The 21,439-nt window shown below is 33.9% G+C and overlaps 1 protein-coding gene across 6 annotated transcripts in view; it reads right to left on the bottom strand.

Annotated features, from left to right (window-relative positions):
- Positions 1-16,119: 16,119 nt before the first annotated feature.
- Positions 16,120-21,439, bottom strand: part of LOC147064540 (phosphatase and actin regulator 2) — a 588,368-nt gene continuing 583,048 nt past the window's right edge. For 5 of the 6 annotated variants that reach the window (XM_085958439.1, XM_085958433.1, XM_085958435.1 and 2 more), the window contains 4 exons: positions 21,289-21,416; positions 19,929-20,085; positions 18,871-18,990; positions 17,412-17,563 (listed from right to left, as the gene is read on the bottom strand). In XM_085958439.1, the coding sequence (XP_085814565.1) occupies positions 17,548-17,563; positions 18,871-18,990; positions 19,929-20,085; positions 21,289-21,416 (421 nt within the window). In that variant the 3' untranslated portion in view covers positions 17,412-17,547. Of the gene's footprint in view, positions 17,564-18,870; positions 18,991-19,928; positions 20,086-21,288; positions 21,417-21,439 lie in introns of all 6 variants that reach the window. The other variant, XM_085958436.1, reaches the window with a different exon arrangement.

Raw genomic sequence — 21,439 nt, 5'->3', positions numbered from 1 at the left:
GTTAGCTAACCTCAAAATGGACATTCAGTTGAATAATTCAGAATTACAAAACCTAACCTAACCCAACCTAACCTAATAATAATAATATTATATTACGTCCAATTATAACTAATAAAACCATCCGTATTAAATTTACTTTATCTACTGTCATTTTGACAGTTTAAGAATTCCATACCCTGGCGAATTCACGTACTCGGCAGAAAATTTACCTAATTCATGAATAAGGCAACAGGCTTGACTATTACATGAATTAGCCAAAATTTAGCCCATTTCATGTAATAGTCAATTTCGCACATTCGGCGTAACATCTATACTATCTATATGCTTATGTCTTATATTATATTTAAGTATATTGAATGAAAAAATATGAACACGAAGAAGTAAGTGACTGTATCATTTATCACACTAATAATTAAAACCGTATGTTCAAACATAATAATACACCTTTACAACTTTGCAATTATGCAAATAACTAATAATATTAATATGTATCTAATATCATTTCTTAGCTTTACCTTGAGCCTCGTTGCTTATTGCAAAACAAGATAAATTATCCACCTTATACTTGACAAGTTTAGCATAAAACGAAAATATTGTAGGTAACCAAGTGTGTAGGAACCAACCACCTGCCAGTGGGTAAGCGATGTCTAAAAAACAAGTCTAAATGCAGTCAATGCACTTGCAACTGCAAACTGCAATCGAAAGGCAGGTGGGTTCTTTGTATGATCGTTTATTTCGTACCTACCTGTTGGTTTGAATGTTTGTTTTGTGAGTTTATTTGCGTATCTATACAGGTTTGTCAGAATAGCACTGCATTATCATTAAAATTTAAAATCATTTATTGAAATTGGAGCGAAATAATAACATTACTCCATTCTGTACATAGATACTCTTTTTGGTAGTAATAATCGTATACAGAGAATTTCTTCATATTCACCAGGCACCAGATTTGGCACCAGATAAATAATCCAAAGATGTTGAAGAAAATCTGCTTGTATATAAATTGAATATAAACGTATGAAAGTGATGATGAAATATAGATGTGTATACAAAAATGGCACTTACGTAAAACTAAAATTACATTTTCATTATACTGATCAAAATTTCTCCAACTGAAAAAAGTTGTTCAAAAATACATTTTTTTTTAATAAATGTAAAATATTATTATCCAAAGCATAAAAATAGTAAATTATGTACTAAATTCGTGGATATGCTGTCTATTTACTTAGTGTAAAAAATGTATTTCTTTGCATGAATAAATTCAATTAAATGCAATTAAGTCATGCTAGCATCGGCATCAACCTAGGACGGGTCCTAGCCTCCTCCAATATATTCCTTCATCTCCTTCTATCCAGGGCCCGTGTCCTCCATGTGTCTTGGTGCCGGCCGCTCTAGCATTATCTATGTTGATACCGTCCAACCGCCGGAGTCTGGGCCTGCCAATCGACCTCCGACAGTTCGGTCTGATATCCAGAATGATACACGGCCGTTGAGCACTGTCCATTCTTGCTACATGACCAGCCCATCGGATCCTGACAAGTTTAATGAATGCGGAGATTTTAAGAAGTTGTAAAGCTGCAACAAGCATATTCTAATATATCAATTAATTCCAAAATCAATAAAACAAAGTGATAATATGATAATATATCGTATTCAGGCAGTTAATTATCCCGGAAAGTTAACTATCAGGCGTGATATTTTTTAACAAGGCCGCCTGCGGTCGTCAACCGCGAGCTGTTAAATATCGTTAAGTAACACAATTAACACGGATTACTTGATTCCAAATGCATCCCACTGGAATCTTCAATTGGACTTTTTTATTCTAATGGGATGCATTTAGAAATAAGTAAGACGTGTTAATAATTGTGCTTATAATTATTTTAGATAAGCGCATTGTATATGAAATTTATTCGAGGGATATCCGTGATATTTTAGACTTTCACATTTAGAGCAATAAAAATAACGCAATTTAAAATAGCTTTGCAGGTTATTCTGAATACGTCATTGTTCTCCTAGTATGGGCCCATATAGCCATGTTAGTATAATTTGTATAGAATAAAATAAAACAGTGTTTCAATGCATGAATTCATTTAGACAATAATTGTATTAAAGCTTTTTTATTTACCATTTTTTATAGTATAGGCCTCACAATCAGTCGGTGCGTCGGGGCTCTACGTTACCAAATGCGCCACTAGTACAATAATTATGTATGTAAATTTGATCATGGACTAGATATCCATTTTTTTAAGATTACACATGCAGTGTTCTTTCCATGGGGAAGTAGGTGGATTAAAATAATGCGTGTCCGGAAACTTATACGTATGCAGTTCGCCGTATCACACTTCACCGTGAAATGTTGTATCGGAAATATATGGCCTCTTTTGGTCGTATATTACTGACATAAAATTCATTTCTAAATAATAAAACACGGTTCTTGTCGGTTTACACTTTACAGGAAGCCAGCAGCAAACAGATTTTGAAAATAGCCGATATACAGGATTATTTGTTAGGTTAGGTTTTAAATCTTAAATTCGTGAATTTTACCAAAATCAGCTACAAAAATTGAATTAATACATATATTTAATCTAATAAAATTGGAGACCGTAGGTATAGTAAGGTATACGTCATCTCATCGCTCATGGCGAACTGTGCCACAGTGAAATGTTTTACGTATAATTTACACAGTGACGTCCCTAGACAAAATGCCGCCTCTAGGCAGTGCCGAAATGCCGCCACATTTTTTTATACTTACAGTACTTTTTATCATCCTTTCATGACTCCAATATCTAAGAAATGTGTTGTATGGATACATTACTAACAAGATATATACCACTAGCTCTAATTTAAATGCTATATCTGCTTCAATAGACAATATTGCGAGTCTACGATTTCAGTACATTTAAAAATACGCCTGACTAATTCCAAAACTCGTGAGTAACTAGCAAACATATCATTTGGATAAATTTAAATTATGTAAGTATGTACCGACCTATAATTAATTCAAATATTATTTTCAAATCTGCACGTGTCATTGCTGTTCACCATGGACGTGACGTCCTAGGACAACGGAAGTAAACAATACATCGCGAACCCGACAAAAAAATAAAGTCCTGTTAAAACTTGTATAGTAGGTAATTAATACATTCTGTTTCCAACCAGTGAGCTGAATTTTTGAATGGAAATATACTTCCGTTATTACTACGTTTAGGTAGCTATTTATATATATAAACTAGCTGACCCGGCAAACGTTGTTCTGCCATATAAATTATTTCTAGTGAATATTTCGGTTGTTAAATAAAAAATAACGAATGTATCGTAAGTGTGTGGGGATGGGATATATGACAGAAAGAGGAATGGAGCGCTGTAGACGATGACCACCGATAAAAACAAAAAAACATCAACCATTCATTTTCTCAATTCAAAATGAGTAATGATGTTCATAATGAATGAATTACCTGTGACAGGATCTCGTTGTTTAATGTTTATGCAATATCCGTCTTGTCCCTTCCAGAAAATTAGCGGATATTGGAGAGTGTCGTATGAACGGTGTGTGTCAGCGATGAACTCCAGATTATTGTTTCTTCTTCGAATCACGGTTTCTCGCGTCGATGTGCGGTCGCCAACCATGATTCCAGCAATGTCGTCAACAACAGGCGCATTGAATCGACGCACGAGCTCTCCAGCTGGTGTTTTATCAGGATTGATGACAATAGCGTGATTGTCACTTTGCAATTCGTGCATGTGTGCTTTGAAGAATTTCAATAATTCATTGTGCTCATTCAACAGGGCGTCCAGTTCGCCGACGATGCGCCTGGCATTGACCACAAACATCGTGACACGAGATTTTTATATATATAGAGATAATGATACTTTTCGATTTTCCGCCCTTCGGGTAACTGCCGCCCCCGAGCGACGCTCAATCTGCCTACCCCCACGGGACGTCACTGAATTTACATGTACCTAACCGAGATACTGTGGACCAATAAGATATGCCTCAATATAACACTTAATAGGTATTGTAGGTAGCCAAAAAGAATTAAACCATCTCAGTAGAATACAATAATAATTATTATGATTAATGATGTTTTCGATGTACAATGATACATGACAAATTGACTCTCCACTATTTCGCACCATCCTATAGTTTTTTTTCTATACGAAGACGATAACGGAAGTGCTAAAGTAATAATAATGATTGTAAGACTCATCGTTTAGTGTTGAAATCTCATTCAAAATTCAAGATAATATAGACAATGAATGAATGGGATGAAGAAACAAAGCAATCCTCGCACACCTTAAAAGGCCGCAAGGATGATTTTAAAGTTATGAAACAAATTAGCAATCATTATTATGATGCATTTGAATAATATAGTAGGTAGGTATTTGAAGTCACCAATGTGACAGAGTATGCAATACTGTGTATGCAAACATGGGCGAAGATTTTTTAGAGATATCATTTCGACATATTATCCTTCATTTTGTATTACGCAAAAGTTTTATAATATTATCTTCCTCCGACAATTAATACTGCCTACATAGTATTACTTTACCTTGAGTACATACTATATTTAAAAATAACCCAATGACAGTTTTTGTCATGTTCTTCAATATTGTTTTAGAATCGAAATAAAAAATGATGTTTTTTGCATTCATCTTCATATTATTTGAATGATTTGTCTGGACAATCAAAAACAATTTCCGAAATCAATAAGTTTAATAGATAAAGAGAATAACCAAAAATACAACATGATATTTATAGGTATCTACGTACTTAAAATTATTTTACTATAACTAGCCAAAATAAGTTAAAATACGTTGTAAGACAAAAAAAGGTATTTTGTATATTATTACGTTTAGTCGCCATATTGTAGGTATGTTTAAAGAGTCTTTTGACAAAAAAAATTCTATTTAAAATAAATCATACCATGTAGACCTTACCCTATTTAGTTGGAGTTCCACCCAGTTAAACTAAGTGGAATGAGTAGGTAGGTACGACATAATCATCATCATCAGCCTGAATCTATCCACTGCTGGATGAAGGCCTCTTCAAGCTGCTTCCACTTCTCTCGGTCCTGTACATTGCATTGCCACGTACTTCCGCAGAACTTTATCATTTCATCGATCCAGCGGCCTTTAGGTCTACCTTGCGGACGTTTTGTACTTAGATACCACTGGATGACTAGATTTGTGCAACGATTGTTCTTCTTCGAGCTATGTGTCCAGCCCATCTCCATTAAAGTCTTTTAATAAACTCTATTACATCGCAAACCTTTGTCTGCTTCCTTATCCACTCATTCGTCTTTTTGTCCTTTCGCGTTATGCCCAGCATGCACCTCTCCATACCACGTTGTGCTACTCTAAGGTTCTGGATCTCTCTTTTACTTAAGGTCCATGTTTCACACGCATGTGTGATCACGGGAAGCACACACTGGTTGAACACTTTGTGCTTTAGGCACAGTGGAAGGTCACTTTTGAAGACATTATTCAGGCGGCCAAAAGCACTCAAGCCTAGCTTTACTCTGCGAATAATTTCATCAAATATACATCCATCTATAGACACTCTTGTTGTCCCAGATAAATGTAGCTTTTCACCTGTTCAAGCTGAGTGCCATTGATGAGGATCTCTTTTTGGCCCGCAAAGTAGTTGAAGATAATTTTCGTCTTTGTTACATCTATTTTCAAACCTACTTTGTTGCTTACTTCAGCCAGTTCTTTCATTCTGCTTTGGAGGTCTTCTGAGTCTTGCGAGAAAATTACTATGTCATCGGCAAAGCGCAGATGACTCAGGTAATCTCCATGTAGGGGGATCCCTTTGTCATTCCAATCAAATTGCCTGAATAAGTCTTCAAGGGTAGCTGTAAATAGTTTAGGTGAGATTGTATCACCTTAACCGACAATTTTTGGTGGAAATTAATTAAAATAAATCGCCATATTATGTCGTATCGACAAGGTGATACGACATAATTTATTTTAATTAATCTCCACTAAAAATTGTCGGTTAACAATTAATATCATTAAGGAAACTCTAATGTAATTTGTTAAAAAGGTTTATTTTAATATTATTTTACCGTCCTTCCTCACAAAATTCATTATGGATAAGGATCGAAGCTAGTAACCATTCTGGAGAGTCTCAAGATTCATGATCAGCTGTCTCCGTTCGACTCCTGCAACCTCCGAGGCCAGGCAACTATTAGTGGGTTTCATCGTGTACGTATTTTGGTTTTATTTTATCCTACAAACCTGTACATACATAATTCTATCAAAGTTTCCTGGTCCTCGATGAACGAAGCCACACCTTTCCCGAAGCTCAGTTCCTTTTTACTTATTTTCTGGTTAATTTATTTAAACAGCCATTGAAAATCGATTCTTAAATATTCTGAAAGAATAAAATACACCACAATATGTTGGTAAGAAAAGAACTTTTGTGCAATTGGCAATAAATAGTAACAAACAAAGCCTCTGAATTTGCGGAAATGAAATTTGAATTTAAAAGGTGCAATTAGTTTTCTTCGTTGCGGTCAAGATAAAATTCTAAACAGTTAACGGTTAACTGTGATAACATAAATAATGAGACAATTATTTTTTCTCTATGTATTTCAAATACACAAAAATACAAGTACATATTCACTGTTTTACATCATTGAGTGTGAAAAATATGATTTTACATACCTACTTACGTAAATATCAAATTTCGTGATTATTAAAGTTTTTCAATTCAGCCGTATCCGGTAAATTGGTCGTATGCAGATCGCTATAATAATGCATTATCGCCTAGAGTTTTTTTGTACCGGTAACAGATGGACGCATAGCATTGAGACAAAATGACACGTTATTCGTGAAGCATTTGACGTGCGTTTTTTAGATACAACTTCTTTTAAGAGTGAGTGATGTTCTAATAGAAATTTGTATTCCTAGTAAATTCCAGTGCATGTGTGTTTTATACTATAACGTATCTGAATTAGTTGTAAAATTACAATAAATAGCCGATTAATTAATGTTTTAATATACATACAAACTTTAGATCAAAAATTCTAAATACAATGTGTAACTTCATTAACAAATATAAAACGCCATTATTGCCTTAAAATAATACACAATATAAATGAATAATAACCAATGAAACCGAACCTGATTCAAATTTGCGCACGATGTAGTTATACTTATTACTTCTTTAAAAATATATTTAAACCCTTTCATACATATATATATCGAGTTTAAGACGTGAGTATTATAATTATTATAAAGACACATACGATTTAATAATGTGAACGTTGTGAAACTCCACTTCCCTAATGGATATTTTAATGCGAAACTACCAATATTTTATAAAAAAGCGATCGAATGATTGAAATTGTATTTTAGATTATGATGCAATTGTTGAATAAAAACTTGTATGCATATGAAATACATAACAGTAGATTTCTTTCCGGATCCTATTATAATTAAGTTTACCTACTATTATTTTGAAAATTGAAACCTAGTTACGAAATGAAAACCAACAAGTCATACGAATGGATTTTTATTTATATGTGGTCTATATTTTCTTAAGAAAAAGAAACAAGTAGGTCATTATATTATTATTATTATTTATGACTAACAAAATATTAAACGTTATATACGAATGTAGTGATAATAATCATATACAAACGCATTATAGACGCGCGTATCTTCGGCCGCCACTTTATTCATAAATTAATGTTATCAAGTCGTACAACTTCGAGATTAGTGTCACGATCTGCACTATAATTTTAAATGTTGGGCGGGGAAGTGTCACGCTTTGACCCAGAATACGAGCGATTTTCTAAGAAAATAAGATTGGCACTTAGGCGCCGATCGAAAGCTCGAAACACCATTATTCTGAGTGGCTTTCCATATATTTCATAAATAATATACTAAGTATTTAGATTGTAGGAGACAGTTTTCAAATTTGATAAATTTCATGAAGGGAAATTAACAAGACTATCCCGAGCGTTTTTATCAAACATTTGTAAGCATTCTTCGATTCATCCAATTCATTCATTCATACAATCTTGGGGCTACAATGTAACACTTTAGTAGAACCGCTGTAATGATGATTCATGCCTTTCAGATCCAGTGACTACAGTCATATAAGATAGGATAAGTAGATATTATGCTCAGAATATCAGTCCTATGCGACATTTCTTTTACCACGGAAAAAAACTCGGCTACAAATCGCAGTCCTTAGTTCCCAATACGACAAAATATTCATCAGAATCACCACCGCCTTGCGCTACAAAGAATTTTCCAGGGTTTTTGCAAGGCGGTTTCATAGGCCCTGGCCGTATTCAAATTAGCAATACCCGATGCAGGTAGAAGAATAGTTTTCAATAAGGCATATTCTTTCAGCCGGCACAATTTTCATTTGACTAGCGTCAAGTAGAGTAGTTTGTGTGCCAAAGTCCTTAAAGAAACCTCGATAGTAAATGCGAGATATCCATAAAGGCATCTAGAAAAAAAAGACGCATTATAAATATTTGAGATCGTGAATACGCGCATCAGTCTTTGGTGCCGGTTGCGACGTTTTTGCAGCGTACTTCAGCGTTTTCATGCTGAAAAAGATACGGGACGTTTTCTCCGACGCCAAACCGTACCGTGGCTAAGTAAGAAATAAAATCACATGGCGTGAGTGTGTAACAAAAATGCTATAAAATGTCACTACACACCAAACATCAGTGTTGCAGCAGTGTAGGTATCTCAAAACAAATAATACTCTTGGAAGTGTAACACTACTACCTATCAAATTACCTCCAAAACAATCGTGCGAGTGCACGGCGTGACATTTCGGGGAACTGCTCAGTTGCCTTGTCTCGACAAAAGAAACACGCGATGAAAAAATATCACGAACACTCTCGCCTGACACGATGATACCCAAAACCTACAATTTTATTTTTACTATCACAACATAGGTAGATCGTACATATTATAAAATATACAATAATATATTTACGTATCCTTGTATGAAGATCTGGATTTATCATCGAGCTAAAGGGGTTATAACCAGAGGGTTTTATCGGAGCCTTTTTTGAGTTGCTCCCCTCCGGGATCTAATACTTACTCCAGCTCCGCTCCGGGTAGAAAGTTTTAATAAGTATTAGGTATACCTACGTATATAGCTGTTAAAAAATAAGTAGTTAAAAATAATCGTCATCTTCATTAAATTTTTCATAAATTTAACAAACCGATAACAACTCGTCTCTCATTATTTAGCTTTTATAAAAAGTGAGGTTATTTCTCATTCGATTGCCGTATTTCAAATAATTCCAGTGATGCAAAGTGTGAAAATATACTATTTTCGTTGGATTTTAGGACGAAAATTTAAATAATAAATACATCCGGAGCAGTGGAGCACTACAAATTTTTGGAGCTCCAGCTCCGCCCCTGCTCCTGGTAAAACCCCATTGCTCCACTGCTCCGTGCTCTTGCTCCGACGCTCTGGTTATAACGTCCAGCGCCCTTAAATTGGTGGGGGGTCCGAGGGCTAAAAAATTAATTAAATACCGAGAGGACTCCTATTTTTCCAGATTACCGCGAACCATTGTTCAACATCGATCATGTCTTGCTGTGTTTTTAATCGAGTCTGGAATGTTAAATTCCTATTAAAAATCAAGACTTGCTCCTAAAATTAGAAATGTTTTAATATTTTAGAGCCCCGAAATGTTGTCAATTGATATTTTTTACTTTGAAATCAGATTCAAAGGCTATATTTAGCTTAATAGTATTATGTATGGTCAATATCAGTAAGTTTTTATATTTTACCGATATTGTAAAGCAGGCATATAATATGTCCAATTCGTTGATGATAAAAATGTAAAAAGCATGTACCTACATACATAATACGATTTCATTGTGATATTGAAGGGAACCAGCTTACGTGAAAATCGTAGTCAAACTAGTCATGACTCATGAGGAGCCCTCGTAATCGGCAGGACTGAGAGAAAGAGAAAATGTTAATCCTCGCGCTTTAAACTAAGGCATAGTTACTCTTACCGTTGTGCAGTAGGTTCTTTTTACAGTAGAATACTTTGACGGCAATCTCTATACCGTAACGAAAATGTTCATAATTTTGTAGTTCTTCGTGGTAATTAATTAGTTATAGGTAAGTGTGTCATAGTTTTTAACACCATTATTTCAGAATGCTTATATTGATTTAGTTATGAAGAGTGGGACAGTGTGGTAGATCACAGCCAGTTTTGATACTGGATAGAGTAGTTCACATCGTGGTTGGAGTTTTACCGACATGCCTACTGTGAAGTATGGTTTCTGAAAAAAATATATAATGTAACTACCTACATACTCACTATTATTGTGTACAGCGCATGTGGCTTTTTCGGAAATACTATTTTAGTTCAGCAGTGGTGAACCTAAGGCATGCTTGAAAACTCACCTGTGAAAATTCTTCTGGTGAGAGAAAGAATTGTATAATATATTATGTGGGATTGTCCAAAAAAACAAGTCCTGTTCTGGATCCCGGTTTAACAACTGGAATGTAAAATGACCTAGAATTTTAGTGGATACCGACCCATTTAAGAATAAGAGAAGCCGATTGAAACCGGAATAAAATAATTGTTGGAAAGGAAAGCTAACAAAAGGGATAATGCTAATTCTAATTATTTTTTTTCCTTACAGCTAGCTTACAGTATATTTTTTAATTTCTTAGCACCCAAGCATAAGGTTTGCTCCTGTAGGTCATGAGGTTTTACTGCAAAGTATTTCTAAAAAAACTTGTATTAGCGGCTTGTGTGGAGATTATAGCAATTGAGTATAATATATACTTACTGTTAAATATAGTTAGATAGATACCCAGTGTTTCTAAGATTTTCATTATCCACTCACATATGTCAAATTTTAATCTGTTTTAAAAAGAAAAGATGGTTGGTGGCAAGAGATTTTTGGTCAATATTAAAATTGATTTTTATAAACTTTAATGCCATGTACTGGTAGTTACTGTCATATTCCTTCCTTGCAGTTCGAAATTACAAAAGGTTGACATGAATTTAGAATCTGTTTTGACACAAAAAATTCAGTAGTTATTACATAATTGTTTGGGAAAATTTAACATCATTCTCACTTATTGGGAAATTGTTGCAAAAATTTATTTTAATTTAGCCACCTTACATGCAATAGTAAGTCTGATTGTGTTTCATCGAGTTCATCTTTTTGTATAAACAGCAATAAATGTGATGTTGACAAAATATGAATAAAACCTGTTAGCCAAACATTTAGGCATATAAAAATAATTCACTCATCATTAATCTCAAATTACCTACATTGGCAGATTCTCAGGCCAACCATCTTCTACGATCGCCCCTGATTGTGAAATGTCACTTTTGAGTCATTCTCTGGAGTCGTGGTCGTATTGGAACAATTCCTATTTTTTGGGTACGATCGTTGAAGATTACGGAGAATGCACGGAAATATCCGAATTAACCTACAGCTTCCAAGTGTGGAGTGTGTGACTTGCGTTTGACATAACAACACAAATATGACATTAACATTATAATGAAGGGTGGCTGACATTATTCATTATTTTAACAGACACTAATACAAAACAAAAATAATATCTTAGTAAATACAATCAGCAACTCATTACTTGTCTAAATGTCATCTCCAATTGAGCGAATACTATAAACCAATCAAATCAAGTGTCAACACAATCGAGTATGTAGTTGAATCTGTTTGGGTCAGCGAGTCTGCTGGTGTAAATAGGTCTGTAGTCAATTCACTACTATATGCATATCACCAATGGTTTGGGCCTCAGGAAAGAATGAGTGATAGGGTCACTGAAAGTGACATGGTGATACAACAGGTGTGATCATAACACAGTCGGTGATAGCCGTAAACACACTACGTTCTAGCACGGAAAAAAACAGATCTACGCAGCTTATTAATTAAGCAATTCTACTATAGATGAAATAGGTATTCCACTTATCTTAAACCTTAGCTATTTATTAGTCACGTATTTTCACTAAACTTTATCATTTACTCAATCCAGTAGATATTCTTAGGCAGTTTCGCATGCCTTGGATGATGAACAGTGTGACTGGATAGTGTGATCAGTGATAATTTATATTTAATTTATTAGTATTTCAATTAGTTACCGTCATCAAATCAATCGCATTATGGACAAAAATCAAGAATTTTCGGTATCTTTGGGAGCAAAGCCAGAAAATTCTCTAAGATTTAAAAGAAAGACGTATACTTATGTCATTATGATCCCTTGTATTTTCTCATCTGAGGTTTAAATACTTCATGTATTATTTTAAACATTGCTGTTCTATTATTGAGAATAAAGCCATATTTTGGACGAGATAGCATTTAAGACATAAGTTAGCCTGGATCATACAGACACTGAATTTTTTTTTTTGCCAGACACAAGATTTGAGCTGCACCCACGGCTCCAGAGATGACTCAACCAATGACTTTCACATATTTTCTGGGCACAGATCCTTTTTGTGGGAAGGTAAATAAAACAAGTAAAATCAATAAAGGTTGTGTATTTATCGATAGTGCAAAACAAATTTTTCTTTTTCGGTTGAGTATGTACAGAAGTTATTATTATTTCAGTATCCAGGACTTTAAAGCAACATGAAACCTTCAAAAAACATTTTTGATTGGAAATGCGCATAAGTTTGGATAAAAGCCAACATTATTAATAGTTATTTATGTATTTATTTATTTTCAGAACAGTCAACATTGCTAGGTTTCGGAGACATGGCACACACGCAGACGGGAGTGTTGTCGGTCCATACATAACAGCTCTCGCACACATTTCAAATCAATCCAAATTTTCAAAAAACTTCAAAAAAGTACTCCATTATATTCACAGTATGACGATGAATTGAAAAATATTTATCAGCTCCAAATAAATACACTGAAAATACTCCCTAAGATAATTATACAATAAATTACAATCGATTATAGAATATTAATTGTATGTTATAATTTTTTAACCATTTTTAAGTTCCATCGTTATTTTGTTCCATCATTTTATTTTAAATATAATTATGTCAACTTTACGTATTTCATGGTAGATGGACACTACTAGTATTAGTGATATTAATTTTATTCTTTTCCACTAATATTAAATTGTTCCAGAACATTAAATCACAGATGCCTCAAAATATCTGTTTGCCTTCAAGATTACTTATAGATTTTCACACTGAAGGAATTTGGCATTCATATTCTACAGACATGTCATTACGGATGTTACTATAATTAATTGGTGGATTAAATGATCTGTAAGGGAGGAGAAATCTATATTAGCTTCATATACGCATAATATGAAACTACAGTAAAACCTCGTTAATACGAATTCCACGGTACGGAAAATCGAAAAAAAATTCGAATTACGAATTATGAAATGTATGGGGGGGGGGAAATATTACAATTTAAAAAAAAAAAATTTTGATTTTCATCAATGTCGTTTATCATAGATGTGCCTACCAAATTTCCAGTGCCGTGTGTTAATGGGTCATAAAATGTCAGGATTATTTTTATTACCTTTTTAAAATAAGTAATTTATGATGTTTTACGAAAAGTCTGTCACAATTTTCAATGACTGGCTCATGAAATAGTGTACAATTTTATTACTATTTATTGAATATTTTTATATGACAGGACTCTGAAATAATTTAGAATTACGAAATTTGAATTAAAGGTATGGTTTTATATGAAAATAATGTTGAAGGGGCTTTTTTTTGGCAAAAATTTCGAATTACAGCGAATTTCGAATTATCCGTGTTCTTATTAACGAGGTTCTACTGTATTATGTTCAAAGTCGGCAACCGCCATTATTGTATTTTGTCGATATTCTTCTTGATTTTGATTCTGTATGTTTATTCAAATCTAGCTTTGTTTGTTAGTTAAATGGTATCAAACCGGACGCTATTTACGAATATCAGCCTAAAAGGTGGCCAGCTATCAGCCAAAATGGTGGAATATAGAAGTAGCCGGCTTCGAAATTAACAGCCACATAATATGCTCATACATTGTTATATATGATTTTCATCAATTCAAAAAACAATTACTTATATTAATGATGGTTATCTGGAGATAAAATAATCAATACACACAATCTCTTTACGAGAATGCTCACGGTAGAATATGAAAAATATTTTCAATGCACGTTACGACTTCGGATCAAATCAAATTTACTAAAATGAAGTTTTATGAAAACGCATACGTTTGGAATCAACCATTTTTGTTTCTTTCGCTTTCTCTCACTTGCGGACAAATTTATTTTCACAACACATGATATGCACCAATCATTGCAATGCACTGTACAAATTGCTTTTTTCGTTCACCATATTAATAATAATATGTAAGAAAACATTCAATAAAAGCACATATTTGTTTATTCTATATATATATATAATATGTATAATTTGCCTGCATATTATTATTTACAATGGCCGTTTAGTTGAATGAAAATAGTGAGCTTTTTGTTCGCAAAACAGAACTACAGAATTGAATATATTGCGTTCATTGGAATGAAATAATCCGGCTGAAAATTGCGCCTACAGATATCATTAAACAATGGGTATTCACTCAATGTTGGAATCACATCATAAAAATCGAAAACGAGTAATGAAAAATATTCAATGAATCAGAAATGCAAATTTTCCCATGGTTGTATTAAAGTAAAGGAAGTATTATTTATTATGAAGAGGGAAAGAACAAGCCAGTAGTTAAGTTTCCAGGAGAGTGCATCAGTTCCCAGCACTTGTTACACTGCATTCCATCACGCAACATAATCATGTATCACATTGTAATTCTTAATGTAAAAATATTCTAGCACAAAGTACACTAAAATTATTATTATTAATATTATTATTATTATTATTCATCCAACAAATGTCAATATAAACCAAAAGCTTCTTACAATCTCATTTACAATGATCCTATATCTTGTGAGATCTAATTCAATATCTCTTAATATCATTTGAATGTTGAATTAATACTGTCTAATTAAAATAAAAATATTTATATTTTATTTATTAGTTTTTACGTTTTGAATATTCACTTAAAGCTATGAACATGTCATCGATGATCCCACGCTAGAGTCGAATTTATAAAAGTCTCAATTTTTTTTATAACGTCCGACGGAGCGATAAAATTACAAAACATCGCAGATGACAGCGTAATGGCAAAACGTGTCGCTCTCGCGACAATTCTTCTTCAGATTGCTGATGCTCTTTGCGGTGATGATAGTCAGAGAGAAGAGGCGAAGCGTTATCGAGACCTTCCGGCCCCGTCGTTTGACGAAAGTTAACTCTGTAAAGTGCAATTCCGATAATTATTTATTTGAGGCTTCGACTGTCACCCTTTTCTGTTGTGAGAGTTGATATTTTCTACAATTAAATATTATACTTTGTTCATTCATCTACCGATATCTAAAATACATAATCCAAACATTGGGGGGTCTCAACAGGTAAACTGATAACTTATTATGTAACACATCTATAAGAAGTCATCACATATTATTGAAACATAACAACGACAAAAATGCTTTAAACGTTTCCTAAACGAAGCAGACAATTCTTTAAATGGCCACAAATAATTTTGATTAACACGAGGTAATTTTTTACAATGATATTGGAAGGCCAGACCCGATTTCAACATTGATCAACAAAGGCAAACTTAAATTGTGTAAGTAGACTATATTGCAGTACAAACCGAAATAGAAATGTTGAACATTCATTCGATAATAAAATTATATAAATTTAAAGAAAACATAATAAAATGCAACATTATCACAATCTTACGAGGAATTAAATTTTACGGACCGAACGTCTGCTGAGTGAAAGTATTTATTTGGAATATAAAAAAATATTTTGAATGCCAATAGTAATTAATTATAATTAAATAAAATTACATGAAAATCGTTTGAAAATACAATAAATAAACTGCAAAACAATTAATTTGTAACTAGTAGAACAATTTTAATGATGTCGAAGACATAAAAATAAAAGGCACCCCCTTTGCCCACAAAATGCGGTAACCACCAACATATTTAATGCACTATTACATTATTTATTATTTTACATAAAACTAGGATAAAATATTTTCATTTTATTTATATTTTAAATTTATTTATTTCTAAATGTGTATGTATATCACTTCATTATTTTACAATCAATGGATATTAATTAGATTGATTATAATTACATAATTCATATTCAGTTACCAATGATTTACAGCTGACGTCAACAAATTTATTGTGAAATTAAAATATGACAAAACTTTCAGATACCTATCCAGTTTTTAAAACATCATAAAGAATTCCTAGTAATAAAAAAAAAAACAATTTATTAAATGCCCTCAAATGTAAGGTAACTTTGCAATCATAATTAATTATAGGGATTACTTGTTATATGTATAACATAAAATTATGTGAATGAAAGGGTTTCAAGTCGACGGAAGAGATTAATAGACAGTAAGATGATGACAAGTTGATTAATATTTCACTAAATAATTTTATTCTAGTGTGTAGCTAATCAGAGTTAAGTAATATTGACATAAGGTTTAAAGTATGACCAGATTCAGAGTTTCGAGTAATAAACGTACGTAAACATTCAATTACATTGCAACTTTCGGTTGAAGATAAATTCAAAAGAATGTATTAATTTTTTCATTGTTGATAGTTGTAATTTTTACACAAAGTTGGAGCAGATAATTACTAATAACAAATGGAACTTTTACAGTATTATGTTAAGCCCAATAGTTGTGTATCAATAAAACAGTGAAAATAAATTAACTAAAGGTGGTGCTTACCTAAAGATTGCAAACAATGAAAAAAAATATATTTAAACATAGCTAGCTTATAAAAAAAATTGTTCTCATTATATTCACAGATTTGGCTCGCGACTTCACAAAGAAAGAATCACGTACCCTCAACGCCTTCCATTAAATGGAGGATCACTTTATGAACAAAACTGTCAAAATAACTATTAATCAATCTCACAAATAACCGAACCGAACCTTAAATATTCAACAGCACTACAGCATAATCGGAAAAAGTCTAAGGAGTCAGGATCAGAGACACGGTGGCGAACACGGAGAGGAGACATATAATGGGCGCTAAATCGACAACGGATACAAAACGTTCACCCTGTTTAGAAAATGAATCAATCGAACGGTGGCCAGAATGAGAAATGATCCCGGGCCAAGCGGAAGAATACACTGATCCAGCGGATGTCTCTCCGAGGCCCAGCCGTCAGGAGTGACCGTGTGACGATGAACAGCATCGGCAACAGAACCGGTTCAGCGTTAACCGTGGAAAAGTGCGCGACAATGAATCCTGAGTGCCGTTAGCAAGGGGCGCGATACGCCCCTCGCTGCGGGCTGACAACTTTCCGATTGGTGGGTGCGAGTCGGTGACTTTTGGCTTTGTGCGGGAGTCGTGCGGGCGGAGAACGGCCGGCTGGGGGACGGTCAGGCGCCGCGGCAGCTCTTATACCCGCCCCCGCCCCATCGCCGCACCCTCTCCCCGCCGCTCCATTGCTCGCTGCTTTGCCCGCGCATCTGTCAGGGTCGATGGAATCTATAAAAGACAAAAATCAATCTCAATCATCATGTATAAATGACATATGTACATAATTATATATTTAAGGAATGGCAAAGATGACTGACTTCATACTAACTAATTATGAAATGGTTCCATAGTTGCTGTTGTCTTGTTATTAGCTAATGAAAATGAAAATATTGAAATGAATTTAACAAAAAAAAAAAAATTTTAAATTTCAGTTAACATTTTCACAAACATTATATTGAAATTTAAAAACATTCAAAAACATATACAGTACACTCTCAGTAATCCGCCACCCCAAAAACCAGACAAGTGTCAAATTAGTGAAAACAACGGATTATAGTGCATACATACAAAATAATATGGTAAAAATTAAAATTCGTAAACATAGTTTTTATTGAGAAATTTGTACTAGCAACTATGTAATGGTTTTCTTTATAATCAAAATCAAGTAAGTATTTATTAAATTATACAAATTAATTAAACTAAGTTTATTCCTACATGTATCAAACCATGGTCGGCCAACCAATATTGTACATTTTAGCAATGTCAGTAAATGAAGCACCGCCATCAATCTTTCATAAAATTCCCAATTTTTGTTTTAACGTTAATGTGTCATGTTTACACTTTCGAGAAGACTCCATTTTGTTAACTTATTCAAACAAAGAACGTGGCAGAAGAAACAAATAGAAACACATGCGTCAGTTGCTAGAATACACAGCGGACTAACTAACTGAAAGAAAACGATAATATTATTGACTCAGGTTAAATTTAATGGTTAACGGAACTGGGCTAGACGGCAGACAGCTCATAAGAGTCGTAAGTCATAATATTGGCACGCGACGGACTACTGAATTTGACATACGCATACCGGCGGATCATAGAACTTGATTTTGTGCTTTCAACCAGTAAAAATAATGGCGGATTATAGTAGTTGTAGAATAAGCGAGCGGCGGATTACTGAGAGTGTACTGTAATATGATTTACCACAGAAAGCCAAACATACAAATAGCTGCCCTGTGAATTTATGTTTTTGGACTTATCAACATATTCACGCCATACATGGACATAATGGCAATGCTGCTTTTGGGAAAGAAAATGCTGCCATCGCAAGACAAGAGATAAGAGCAATTAATAGCTAAGTGACATTTTAAATTTAGTATTTACATATTGTGTATAGAATCTTCCAGTGAGCCTCAAGATTAGGTATTTATTATTAGACAATAATTGACTACTTACTAACCAGTGGCAGACCTAATGCCAAATGGCTTAACTATTTTTTCAATTTTTATTTATTGCATAACAAGTTAAACAAAACCAACCTTGTGAGGTGCCGACTCTCTTCGTGTACTGCCATCTCTGAACTTTTGAACTCGTTCAGTTCCTTTCGAATGGCCGCCTTGTCGCGGGGAGTCAATCGAGTCCAAGGTTTATCAGCTCGTCTGCAAAATGAAGCAAATACTATTAGTACTTACTTAATTATAATTGGGTGCTATCTAAGTGCTCTTAGCGATGAAGTCCACCAAAAGAAGCGGATCAGGGTGCCCATGGCCTAAGAGCATTCTCGCCAGACATCACACACTGCGTCCCGCGTCCCCTGTATCACCTCTTCGCCTATAATTTTATTTATTGCCAATAAGCGCAGGTGGCCGAAGGAGTGTGATTATTATATTTTCTTTGTCGGCTCTTATTCGCCGCTCCCGATTCATAACGAAATATGTAATACAATATTTTATTATCTATCTGAATTATTTTTTTAGCGGCGCATAAATACATAATCACTTAGTAATTATTTTAATATTATTAATAATTTGCAAAGACTGAAGATTTTATAAGCGCGCGCTTGTTGACGACGCTCCCACAGGCGGGTAACAGACCCCAGCGCCCCTTTCGCATGTGAATACGTAGTATTTTCGTTAAATCGTCGCGCTGAGAAGCATAAAGATACGTGCGCTCCACCTGTGTGTGTTGAATTACTAGGCAGGCGAGTGCAATGCCTCACTATATCTAGTGTACACTGCAGTATTTGATCATGTTGTATTTTCAATGATTCACCGCGCCACCTGCGAAATTTGGGCGCGCTCCCCGTCCCACTCCTTTGTGTGTGGCTTATCCCTTATACACACACCCTTATTCTTATCAGTGGCAGCCGATGAATTCTATTTATTTTATTAAAGTACGCCGAAAAAATGTATGTTTTCTGGAATTGTAAATACAAAATTTTCGAAATCAAGAATCTTTGTTTTGTCAAGAATTCAAGATTGGTCTTTTTTATTTCTCGAGGATTATTGAAAAACTCAAGAAACATTGTTATATTACCTTCTCTTGCTGAAAATTTTATCATTTTTTTAGCTTCCAGTCAAAATTTTTCAAAAATTACCTGTCATAGTCGTGAGCCTGCGTCACTTCTATGTAATCATTGAATCTAATGATCTTCTTCTCTTTGAGTTCTTCAACTGTCGGGCGGAAGCTGAGCTTGCGGAGTAAATAACGCTTTTTCTCTTCGCGCTGCTTCCTTTCCTCAGCAGGTGTTTGAGCTGGAAAAGATTTTCATTATTCTCTAATATGAATTACAATTTATCTAAGTACCCGATTTTCATGCTTTTAAAGTGATATTTTAAAAATACTACATTTATTCAACAGGCTGATTGTTATTGTTTTTACATTCTAGGTATAACGAAATGAAAGTATCTACTTCGAGTATAGGTAAAAAGTATTAAGAGGACATTTGAGAGTTCCTCAGGAATGCTTGTGGGCAATTGAACATTTATTTATTGAATCCTAAGTACATGTACTTTACAATGACTTTGCTACAGATTCACATATGACTTACACGACATATCCGGCAATATAATAACAATAAATCCGATAAAAATATGCCAACGAATTGCAGTGTCTTTCCGGACCGATACAAAAAACAATTACTTTCCGCGTCTAGGTTCAATTTCCATCCAGGCACTTTTTCCCCAGGTTTTCAGCTATCCATAATATATGTTATGGGTATGAAAAGTTTATTATGCATAGGTATAAAGGGCACTCATTTTTTAAATACAGTTGTTTTCAATTATTAATGCATCTTTAACCGAAAAGAATGGACTAATAATATAGGGATATCTATTGAACTTTTTATATTACAACAATTGACAGCGATTCCAAAACATTTTAAATATTGGGTTAAATTATAATAATGTAAAAATTAATATTCTCTGTGTTGGCATCATTGTATACATTGTAGATGAAATACAAATAGTGGCTTTTGGCGGTCTTGCTTTGGTTACTTACTTAAATATTGCTATTTACGAATTTACACAATCATTCATCTGAACAATGACGGTACATTACAAATAAATCTGCAATACAAAATGACTTGAAAAAAATTCATCATTATCAGCTTCACTTTCATGTAGAAAGGTACCATATTCACAGAAGAACGTTTTATTTCAACATGTGTCGTGAGCATATTTATTCGTCAGCTGAATGCAGAACTGTTCTAACTCACATTTGAAATATTTTGAAGGAGAGTTTTTTGAAACAGTCTACTTCAGTTATTTATTATTTATATAGACAAGTGTAGGCACAATTTTTTTCATCAATAATCCCACTAAAATATAATTTGTACATTCCATAAAAATAGTAAATAATTTCAGTAAATTGATTCAAAGAACTCTCTCCTAAAAAAAATCAAATGTAACTTAGAATAGTTCTGCATTCAGCTGACGAATTAATATAAGGATACTCACTTTTAAGAATATTTCTATCGACAAGCTCCTCGGGAGTGGGTCGCATGGAGAGGCGGCGGATGAGGCGAGCTCCGATGGCCTCCCACGACTCCTGGCGCTCGTTGTCGCTCTGCAGCACCAGAATGTTCCTGCAACATAACAACAACTTTGT

This window comes from Rhyacophila brunnea, unplaced genomic scaffold (assembly GCF_057557595.1).
Source record: "Rhyacophila brunnea isolate RB1 unplaced genomic scaffold, BYU_Rbru_1.0 scaffold_7, whole genome shotgun sequence".
In the NCBI taxonomy this organism is placed as follows: Eukaryota; Metazoa; Arthropoda; class Insecta; order Trichoptera; family Rhyacophilidae; genus Rhyacophila; species Rhyacophila brunnea.
This window is presented reverse-complemented; position numbering and strand designations above follow the sequence as displayed.